This window comes from Salvia splendens, chromosome 11, assembly GCF_004379255.2.
Source record: "Salvia splendens isolate huo1 chromosome 11, SspV2, whole genome shotgun sequence".
In the NCBI taxonomy this organism is placed as follows: domain Eukaryota; kingdom Viridiplantae; phylum Streptophyta; class Magnoliopsida; order Lamiales; family Lamiaceae; genus Salvia; species Salvia splendens.
The window spans coordinates 5,071,405-5,082,954 of record NC_056042.1 but is presented as its reverse complement, the minus strand read 5'-3'; the positions used below and the strand labels follow the sequence as shown (position 1 = coordinate 5,082,954).

At 38.7% G+C, this 11,550-nt stretch overlaps 1 protein-coding gene across 2 annotated transcripts; it reads right to left on the bottom strand.

Annotated features, from left to right (window-relative positions):
- Positions 1–6,910: 6,910 nt before the first annotated feature.
- LOC121754950 (rho GDP-dissociation inhibitor 1-like) lies at positions 6,911–8,691 on the bottom strand. Of its 2 annotated transcripts, XM_042150233.1 has the most exons (6): positions 8,534–8,691; positions 8,177–8,360; positions 8,032–8,098; positions 7,731–7,949; positions 7,523–7,647; positions 6,911–7,295 (listed from the first exon to the last, which is right to left on the bottom strand). In XM_042150233.1, the coding sequence occupies exons 2-6, from the start codon at positions 8,345–8,347 to the stop codon at positions 7,218–7,220; spliced, it is 660 nt and encodes a 219-aa protein (XP_042006167.1). In that variant the 5' UTR covers positions 8,348–8,360; positions 8,534–8,691; the 3' UTR covers positions 6,911–7,217. The 2 variants fall into 2 exon arrangements, with proteins under 2 accessions (XP_042006167.1, XP_042006166.1); XM_042150232.1 differs by lacking the exon at positions 8,534–8,691 and having other exon boundaries at positions 8,177–8,429.
- Between the last annotated feature and the right edge of the window lie 2,859 nt (positions 8,692–11,550).

Sequence of the window (11,550 nt, the reverse complement as noted above, 5' to 3'; positions counted from 1 at the left end):
TCTTGTTTGTGGGTATATACTTGATAAGGTGGAGAGTCTCGACTTCTTTATGGGTCTGCGCGAGAATGTATCACAAAATGAGAGAGCAAGATAGGTATGAAAGGGATATTTTTTTGAAACTATGTACGCTTCTCGAAGCTACAGTGCTATTTAACAAAATGCTGTAGTGTATATCAATGTATTTTGCTTTCAAAATTTGTTGGCCTAGTTGGGCTTTTGCAAAAAAACAAGGCCCACTATGATTATAATCTTTGTTATCAAACACCTGAAATTTGTAGATACATATCAATATTTGGGCCCTATCTTGCCATCACTAATATATCAAACGAGCCCTAAGGGTATGGTAAAAGAATAGCTAATAAAATAATTAGGTTTATTTTTGGATTGCAATGGCATTGATTAAAATAATTAGGTTTGTTTGGTAGGGAGCGTGTGGTTAAAGGTTGATATAAATAGTTACACAATCGTATAGCATCTAAGAGCATCTGTAACGGTGGACGGACGTCGTCCGTCTATCCGTGCCAGCAGCACGGAGGAGGTCGTCCGCTGCTGCACTCACGCCGCTGCTCGATGCATCGAGCACGTCCGTGCCAGCGAGCAGGTGACGTGGCGGCACGCGATTGGGCAACGACATAGCCGTTGACTTTGAATATTTTTATTTTAAAAAAAAAACGGTATTTAATTTTAAAAATGGATACAAAATAAAAATATATATTTTCCAAATCCAAAAAATATGGCCGTTTTTTTGCCCGTTTTTATGAAAATTTTTTTATTTTTTATTTTTTTCCCAAAATCATCTATAAATACACACATTCATCATCCATTTATCACATCAAATCATCTCTCATTCATCTCTCATTCATAATTCTCATACATACTATCTACACCTTCATCTCTCACTCAAAACCTCAAATGGATTTCACCCATCTTATGGCAGAAGCGGAGCGCGAAGAACAAGAATACTACGAACAACATCGTGCCACTTACAAAGCATATGTCGTATGCACGCCGAGGTGTGCATACGACGGTGGGCCAGAGGATCGAGACAAGGCACACAATGCGCGATACCTGAACCCACATTGAGCTACAAGAAGACCTAATCAAACACATGTGCGCGAAATTCGGCAAACGAGTAGTGGTTTTTTTATTTTTAGTATTTTAATTATGTAATTTTATTTTTAGGATTTTAATTATGTCGTTTTTATTTTTATTGTCATTTGTAATATTATTTAGGTTTTTTAATGAATTTTAATATTATGGAAATGTTTTTGTTTAATTGAATTTTAAATTGAATTGTGCTCGTCCTTGCGGAAGAGCACAGCAGTGGGTGTTGTGCTCTTGCCAGAGAGCAGGCAAGAAAAGTGGAGTCGGGCCCACAACCGTGCTCGCTGGCAAGAGCACGGTTGAGGGTGCTCTTATATCATGAATTTGAGAATGTACGATGATGGGGTACGTACTGAACATTACCAAAGAGTTCGGCCCCAGCCTACAGCTATCAGTTCGGCATTACCAAAGAGTTCGGCCCCAGCCTACAGCTCGGTAAAAGCCGACCAATCAAGCTCTACTCTCAGATCGGCAAAAGCTGCTCGGCAATAGTTCAGCAGTTCGGTCTCAGTATTCGACCGAACTGGGAGATAGTGGTGTCATGCAGGATAGTGGACCAAACAGAGAGATAGTGGACTCATGCAGGATCTCATGCAGGATAGTGGACCAGACAAAGAGATAGTGGACCCATGCAGGATCTCCATGACCTCCACGACATCCACAACCATCATTAGTGGTGATGCAAGCCACGATCTTAGTTCTATGTATAAATAGAACTTAGATCAGATAGACAGGGGTCAAGTTCTCTAGACATTAAATATCATATAGCAAGTCTGTATTTGTAAGCTGGAAAACCAGATCAAGCAATACAATCTTGCCCTCCTTTCTTCCCGTGGACGTAGATTTACCTCAGTAAATCGAACCACGTAATTCCTTGTGTCGTGATCTATATTCATTATCTGCATTTACTACCATCAAAAATTCGCCCGATCCATCACTGGCGCCGTCTGTGGGAAACAGAGAACCAAATTTGTGATAAAGCGAGTTTTTGATCCTCTTCCACCAAAAAAAAAAAAATGCATACCAGATCGCGTAATACCCATACTTCCGTCCGTGAGGAATGTGAGGAAGCTAGTCCAGCAGCCCGTAGGCCTGGAAAGCAGCCTCGTGAGAAATCTGTCTCCAGTCCTCACGGTGAAGGAACAAGCCACTCCAGAAGTCGTCGCACCGAGTCTTCCCAGCAGCCCAATTTGAACGAGGCTGTCAAGTTGTTTTTGGCCGAGAAGCAGGATGAATTCTTAACATTCCTGCAAACAGGCCAAAAGCCGGAGACGAAAACAGTGGATTCTCCCTCCTCATCCAGACATGAAAGTCACTACCGCAGTAGTGCCGTGTCTTCCAGGAAGAAGAATCCTCAACCCCGACATGTTCCTGTTCCTCCTCGGTACCGGAATCACAGGAGAACTCCATCTCCTCCATACCGAAGAGATGTCGGGTTCGCCATGTACGGAGCATTGAAGACTCCGTTCTCGGACGATATCACCCGAACTCCCTTGCCACAGAACTACCGAACTCCGTCGATGACTTATGACGGGTTAGAGAATCCTCATGACTTCCTGGGACGCTATCAGTATAACATGGCGAACCAGGGTCTCAATGAGTCCATATGTGCAAGCTGTTTCCCGAGCTGCTTATCGGGAACGCAAGAAGGTGGTTCGATAGCCTCCCCCAAGGCAGCATTAGATCTTACCGAGATCTAATGGATGCTTTCCACAGGAGGTTCTTTCAGAAAGCGGAAGCCCGAATCACTTCGGCTCAGCTGCTTTCTATACGTCAGGGTCGCGACGAAAAGATCACGACTTTATGACGAGATTCCACAAGGAATGCCTACAAGTAGATGATCTCAATGATCTACTTGTCATTTCGCATTCCAAAATGGAATCCTGCCCGGAGCTCTCTACAGAAAGCTCGTGGAATGCAGTCCGCAAACAGCTCAAGAGATGTGGGACATTGCGGACCAGTTCTCCCGTGCCGATGAGGCAGACCGTCGCAAACGGTCTTTAGACAGCTCATCCCGAGGAGACAGGAGGAAGCCCGATCATAGCGATCAGGGACATCCTCGCCGAACTCCTTTTGGCGATCAGGGACATCCTCGCCGAACTCCTTTGAAAGGATTCAAAGGACTCCGGTGCAAGACCGATTGGGGCCACGTCTCAATCCTGAGAAGCCGCCCGCTCAGTTCGTACCATTGAACAAGTCGAGAGCGGAAATTTTCGAACTGCATTCCGATATGTTCGAAAAAACCAAAGCGGATGACGAAATCGCCGCGCGTCGACCTCAGGATCAATATTGCTCCTTCCATCAAGACCACGGTCACGATACCGAGGAGTGCCGACATTTGGCTGCAGGTATTGATGTTCTTGTGAAAGCAGGGACGTTAAAAAAAATACCAAAGCAAGCAGCCGAAAAGAACAAGAAACAGAGAGGTGCGAACTGCGCTCCTCAGGATCCGAAAAGGCAACAGGATCCCGAAGACGATGACGAGCCGCAATATGATGGAGTAATCCTGACTATTGACGCTCTCCCAGCCGGGAAGACTAAATCGTCCCTGAAGTCAGAGCGCAGAGGCTTCAATCGAAAGGAGCCAACGCATAAAGACTAAAGCAGGACGAAGTGATTACATTTTCAGATGCAGATCCCGTCCCGGCCATCTTCCTCATCAAGACGCTATTGTCATCCAAGCCGGAGTGCAAGGCAAGTAACTTCAGTGCAAGAGACAGACTCGAGTATTATAGTATATATTGCTGCAGTAGCATGTTTCTGACATTTATTTTCTCTGACTAATGCTTAATACGCAGGCTATATAAATTCCTGAGTAATTTATCTGCAGATATAGATATTAGATATGAGGAAGGAATAGGATACTGCACAGCTGTATGGAAAACACAGCAGCGGTGGCTGTGCATTAGAAACACATGTTTAAAAATTAAAAAATTAAAAATAATTATCAAATAAATTAAACTATTATAATACAAAACACATGTAAATATTTGCATACAAATATCTAATTAAAAATTGAATTATCAAACAAACTGAGTTATAATAATTAATAAAGAGGAAAAGAAACATCAAAATATAAAAATGCGTCGTCATTTTCTAATTATAAAAAATCGCCAATTTACTAGTGTACCATTTAAATATAACTGCTAATTAAAGTTTACTAGTAAATTATAAAGAACATAAATTACTAAGTACTATGGTGTAAAAGAAAAAAAAGAAAATAAAAAAGGTCAAGCATTCGCATTCACTATGGAGTATTGCCATTCAACTATTACAACTAATTAAAGGCAAATAAACATGAAACGGTGTTGTTTCCAATGCACAGCACCGTACTGTGTTTTCCATACACTGCAGGGGATCCATCCCCATTGATTGGGAGGTAAAGGGGGTTAAAGGGTTATCCTAATATTGAAGCCATAACCAGAATTTCCTAATTGTCTTCTAATGAAAATGTAAATACTCTCTGAGTTGGATGCTTTAAATAACTGAACCATTTTAATAAATAAAAACCGACTTTTATGAGACTCATAATCCCCAGTTTAATTCATTAGCAACCTCAAAGACTCAATTAAACCTACTCTTTTAAAACATAGATTAATGAACTGGAGCTTGTTATCCCCTTACTCAATTACGAAACAAAAAAGCAAAACTGAATTGTTTAAGAATTTTGGCCCGATCTAGTCAAAGCTCAGGGCAGTTGACATGTGAGCATATAATATAGGAAAGAGGCATGTGACCATAACGCAGAATCAAATTTAAGAATCAATTAACTTTCACCCATAATCTTTACCTTTGGTCTCAATTCTTACATTCGGAGACAGTTTCACTATGTTATTCAGCTTGAGGATTTCAGCTTTAAGTAGGGAAAACGAAACGCAAAAGGAAAAACATGGTTTTCCGTTCACATATTCTAATACAAACTCAAAACTAGACATGATTGCAAATATATCCAGGAAAAAAACAAAAATAAGATTGTATACTTGGTGGTTGTATATTTACGTTGACTGGTGCATCTACGCGCTGAACATTGCTCTCTTCAACGAGGATTTCCACTGCTTTGAGGCAAAGGGCCTTCACCTCAGTTTCCGTGAGCGGTTCGCATCTCTTTAGCTGCTTGATTTGCCGATCTAGGTCTGAAATCTCCGCCGAAGATTACCACTTCCCAAACCCTGCTTATGCTCTTTCTGGCTACCAAATCGAATCAAATCAAATCCACCTCAAAATGTTACGCATCCAGATAGCGTTGACGACGTAATTTTAAACTGCTGCAAGCTTGCTGAGGTTGAGCGGGGGACTTCCTTTTTTCGCAGCTCTGAACAGAAATGGGTTTTCTCGATTCGAAATGATTATCAGAATTTAGAGTTCCACTCCCTCATTTCTGGCTTAATTAACATTTAAGTCCATACAGTTCTTCAAATGAAAACAACGGATTTAAAACGAAAGGTCAATTATAGTAGTACTACTACTTAGTTTTTTAAGCATTTTTCCGATTTTAAAATACTTATTATAACTATTCACGTGTTTTCCATTGAAGCACACTAATTTTCGGCATTACACTCTTCACCTATTTTTCTTATATTTTTTACTTCAAATATTAACTTCCAATTAAAATAGTTTATCAAATAATGCTAAAAATACATTAAAATTGTATATTAATTAAATAAATAAAAAATGTAGTACTCCCTCTTTCCCGCACTACTTGCACTTATTTCCTTTCTGGGCGTCCCAAGTTATTTGCACTCTTTCCATTTTTAGTAACAATTTATACCTACAGCCGTAATTGTTGACTTTGTCTATCACTCATTCCTTAATCTCCGTGCACAAAAGGAAATGTGCGAGTAGTGCGGGACGGAGGGAGTATATACTAATAGTGAATTCATCCACGGCTACTCATTAAGAAAGATGTAACGAATTGGAGTCATTGATGGTTTCAACTCATAGTATAGGGAGTAGTATTTAAAATCCGAAGTCCAAATTCAATTCTTAGGCCCAAGCCTTAGCTTCAGTTGAAATAGTTGTGAATAAAAAATACTGAGTAATAAAAATACATTGAATATTTATGTAAATTACTAAAAATTATAATAGTATATACTCCCTCCGTCCATCATTAGGAGTCTCATTTCTTAGAGGCACGAGTTTTAAGAAATATTAAGAAAAGTGGGTGAAAAAAAGATAGTGGAATAGGGGTCTCACTTATATATATTAGTTTTAAATAAAATGTGAGTAGGATGAGTTAGTGGAAGGTGAGACCTTATTACCATTTATGGTAAAAGTGAACCGGGACTCCTATTCGCGGACAGACTAAAATGGCAAAACGGGACTCTTATTCGCGTACGGAGGGAGTAATAGTCAATTCATCTACTGCTTTACAAATCAACACATGCATATTAGAGTGTGTGTTTTTGTTTACGGAGTATAAGTATTTACTAACAGAGTAGTGATATAAGGAAACCACTACTTAAATGCATAACTAGATAGTACGAATTTAATTCACTATAAAAACGATTCCGTTCACTATAAGAGTGATTTAGTTCATTACACGAATGAGTGAACCAAACCGCCATTAGAGTGAACTAAATCATTCACGGAGTAAATACTTCACTATAATAGTGTTTTGATTCACTCCTTATTTTCAAATTCACTAGATCGTTTTGATCACGGAGTATGTATTTTTATTTTACATGAAAGAATACTTTTCTTGTATTGGATGATACCATGAACCAAATTTGAATGAAAATAATGTCATAAATGTATACTCCTATTATTAAATTGTATTTTTCATAAATAATCTTCAGCGCAATTCCTGTTTTTATAAATTTACCGAGTATACATATTTATTCTCCAAGAAAAAAAAATGTTAAAGACATAAAAAGTATCACTCCACAATTTAACATTTTAAAGCTCAACATTCTACCAAAGTTGCCGTGAAAATGGACTAATTTAACACAGGCAAATTATAGATGCAAGCAACTAAAAGTACCAATTTTACAAAAAAAAGTACTCATTTTTATCTTAAAACTTTTGTAACTAATTTTATCAGCCAGTCTAGTGACGTGGCTGTGGGGCCGGCCTTATTTGGGGGAAGTAATTGTAATTCCTTGCTGCAGCAATATTTAAGACTTTGCCCACTCTTTCTGTATGTCAAATGTGTAGTTGATCTCCAAATAGCACTTCTTGTCATCATCTATGAACTGAATAAATACATCATTTCATTTTATAAATATTACTACCATCATATCCAAGAAATAATAATAAAATAAAAGTAAGTGTTTTTTACTAAAAGAATTATAATTAGACTAAAGATGGTTACAAACATAACATATTTTGTAGTATTTCTATATTATAAAATCATCAATTACCCTTGCATATATTGTAATGATACTTATTTACATTTATATTCAATTGAACAATAAATTACCTTAGTTCTGGCTGAATACGAGCCTCTAGCAAAAACGCCAGACGGAGTAGTCTCTTCTTCCATTTCGTGCAAGTAGGGCTCCGCCTGTGGGCTAAAGGTTCCAAGCATTTGTTTCGAGCTATCAACTTATTTACGTAAAAACACAACACAATGGTATATTAGCCAATCAACAAGACCTATAACAAAACTCATGTAACAAGACCTATACCTTTGATGCCAGACTTCCACACCGTGTTAGTGTACTTGAGGCCTAACACAATGTCATTGCTGACCTTGATCGAAAATCGGAGACGGTAATGACTTCCTTCCTTTAGCGTGAACCACAACCCTTTAATGTTGCCCGACTCCGGGATCGGAAGCACAATGTCCGCCCTCCCCTCAGATGATATCATCAGGCTCATGATCTTCACATCTGGCTCTTGAGCCTCTAACAATTTTTATATTTTTTTTTCACTTTATATAGTACGTATCATTAATTATTTGTATGCATGACAAATTTAAATAGATACCATCAATAGCGTTCACATCCACACCCCCTAGGAGTTGTTCCTTCCACTTCCTCAAGCTCTCATCATCCTTAAATAAAAGCAATCATATTATTTCTCGAGAAAAATCAATATAGTAGTACTATATAATATTTATAAAAAAAAAAACCTTATCTTTCTCGAGATGTTCCTTAATTGTACATTTAGGACCGAGCTGGATGAGGCCGACTTCTTCGTCGTCCTCGGTGTAAATGGAGGCTTCACTCGGATTCCGACTAACTGGTTTTCCATCGGAATCCGATAACTCCTCTTTCAACGACGAACTACCCTCCGAAGTCATGGCTTCTCTCTTTCTGTCCGATCCCATATCAAAATATATGTATATATTTTACTAAAACAATGCATAAGAGTTTGTGGATAAAGAAAAAGAGAGAAAACACGCGTCCCTTGCAACAAAGGATGCCACATTATGAGAAAGAAAATACAATAATTAAAGACAAGAGAATGGGAAAATGATGGAACATACCAGAAAAAGGGTGAATTTATGGGAATGTTGTCTTAACTAACAGATTGCCAACAGCTTCATAATCATGAACGCCTTCTAGAAGAAGAAAAGGGAAAATGAGAGAAAAGAGAGCACCAAATATATGAAATGTGCAAAGGAGAAAACTTGTTTAGGTGGTGAAAAATGATGGGAGATGGTCACTGATCAAAGGGGATTGCGACTTTTATTTGTGGTGATCCGATATTATACAGCCAGATTTTAAAAATATTCAAGGAATTTTATGTATTTATTTATATTTAGGGATGCTATATTAATATTAGATGTCCAAGAAATGCGGCCTTCTTCTACTTTTTCTTGACAAATCTGTGTTTTGCACCACTCTTATTTTTGGTCATAAATATGATCGGCATTGGTATTAATTTTCATATCACATTTATATATATAGGATCAATGGGTGATAATCCCCCAAGACCATCGTCCATTAGGGTAATGATGTGATTTCCATATCACATTAGTTCGTAAAATAGATTATCTCGATCAGGGACGGAACCAGAAAAACAAATTAACCGGTGCTGGAATTTAATTTAAAAAATAAAATATTTAATATAATAATAATAATAATAATATTAAAAAGGTAATTTAATATAATTCAGTATGTTGTTTTGTCCAATTTTAAAAATTAAATCGAACCAAAAAATATAAATATGCAATCAGATTTTGTCATTTTGAAAAACTAATATTTTATTATAATCAAAATACATGTATCAAAAGATGTATTATAATAAAAACTAGTACTGGTAATTTAGTTGTTGTAATTTGTTAGTATCTTTTAATTTGATTTTATCATTTTATGTAATCAAACGAGTTAATCTAATAATTGTTTTGTTAAGTTGTAGAGTATATCGCGGTATAATTTTAAGTGAATCCAATTAATTTCAACGGCACGGTAATTAAATGAAGCCATTTAAGTGGTACAATTATTTAAACAAAATAAATAATAATCTCAATAAATTAAATTAATCAAACTCATTTAAAAAAGCCCAAACCCATTTAAAAAAGCCCAATTAATTGGAACCTAATAATTAAACTCGCCGTATCTTCTTCTTCCTCGTTCTGTGAAAACTGTTTTCTTTTGTTTCTTCTTCGCCGATGCAATCCATCAATTTTCAAGTGATTTTATTAATTATTCTTCTCTTTTTTCTCATATTACAACAAAAATTACATATTTCAATATTAAATATTAAGTTTCTCTCTACAAATCTACAATAGAAATGACATCTGAACAGGGGCAGCCGTGAGTAATGGATCCGGCGCCGGCCAAGCCCCCGCTGGAGCGGTGGCTTGGCCAACACCGTCTCCGTCCCTGATCTCGATATTCTGACTTTTATATCAATGTGTTGGTTTATGAGGGTCAATTCGTATAAAAATAAATTTAAAAAGGTACAAACTACTATAATAGTAGTATTAAAAAGAAGGGCTTTAAAAGTTACTAACTTTTCTCATTTTTCTGTTTTTCCCATGAACAAAAAAATTGGCGTATAATATCATCAATTTTATATTTGGTCGCCGTTTTCCCATAACGGGTTTTCTGGCCATGAAACAAGCTAATGTGTCTTTTTAAGATGACGTGGCTGCCAAGTGTACGTTGAGTGGATGACGTGGATTGACAAATTTTAAGCTGGCGTGTCTTATCATCCTCCACCACTCACTGCCACCACCATGCCTCCACCACTCCTCTTCCTCACCGCCAGCCGCTGCCGCTGCCGCCGAGGACTCCGATCAGCGACCACCATCACCGGAATCAGTTGAACGAGCTGACCTACTCTCTCTCTGTATAAACCCAAAACCCCCAAATCTCCACCACCGCCGGAAGCAATGGGAAGTTGTACAATTGGCCCTTCCCTATCTCCCTCACATGATCCACATGGCCTTCTGCTTCACCCTTCCTTCCTCCCGCAGCAAAGTGTAGTGACTCAATTCAGCCCACGCTTGAATCCGACCGCTCCAATTTCCGGCGCCGTCGTAGGCGCGTAGAAGTTATTGAGAAACCACTCCGTGTTGGAGAAGCTTCCATCCGTTTTCAGGCTCTGAAACTAGATTGCTGCATTGGAGCTCGGCATTCAATCGAGGTCGCCAGATTGCTGCGTTGATCGTGAAACTCTAAATTCTCCCCTTGCTTGAGAGGAAAAGCAAACCCTAATCGAGAGGGATCGAGGTTAAAGCATGGCTGCTGTCAAATCGCAGGCAATAAATCGGTGAAATTAGAAGTGAATTGGTGGTGAAAAACGCTGGTATTTGATGATTTGAGGAGCTGGAAATCCATGGCGGGGGAGAATTTGAGGGCGTCGTCGTTGGGGAGGGATTGATCTTCTTGTTCTTACGGCAGCCACCGCCGCCTCCTCCTCCTTCGCGCCGTTGTCGGAGAGGGAGCTTCTAGAGGAGAGAGCAACTCGCCGTCAGTGAGGTCTACCGACGACGTCGTTTTATCTATGGAAAACGACGTCGTTTCATGAATTTCCGGAGCTCTCCACATCAGATTTCAGGCTTGCCACGTCCACACAATTTCAACCGGAAAACTCCAGGGGTCAAATGGGAAATACTCACAACTCAACAAAGTTCATGACATTATCCAACCAAGCTGCTCTAGTGGCTTGGGAGTTGATATCAGGGAGCTTTCACTTCTTAGGAGGTCGCAGGTTCGAATCCTAAGAAGTGCAGATTTAGGGATTAATTTCTCCTTGGGCCTGTGGGCCCAGAATGACAACGAAGCGCACCTACGGGGTAAGACGCTTCACCTCCAACTGTTTGGTCGGGGGTCCGAGTCACATCGGAGGGTAGATGGGGAACCATCGTCGATCCTCCTTAAATAAAAAAAAAAAAAAAAAAAAAACAAAGTTCATGACATTATACGTAAATTTTTTTGTTAGTTGGAAAAACCGAAAAATGAGAAAAATTTATTCTTTTAAGTCAGCTTGCCTTAAAAAGAACTGATATGTTTTATGCCATTGTCCATTTATTCATTCGACCAAATTTTCTTG

What these genes read in the sequence shown, in the direction of transcription:
- LOC121754950 (XM_042150232.1), bottom strand. Translation starts at nt 8,374, where the DNA reads ATGGGATCGGACAGAAAGAGAGAAGCCATGACTTCGGAGGGTAGTTCG. An exon ending in AACATCTCGAGAAAGATAAG is followed by an intron (nt 8,099 to 8,176) that starts GTTTTTTTTTTT and finishes CTTTTATTTAAG; the next exon opens with GATGATGAGAGCTTGAGGAA. An exon ending in CGTATTCAGCCAGAACTAAG is followed by an intron (nt 7,296 to 7,522) that starts GTAATTTATTGT and finishes GTATTTATTCAG; the next exon opens with TTCATAGATGATGACAAGAA.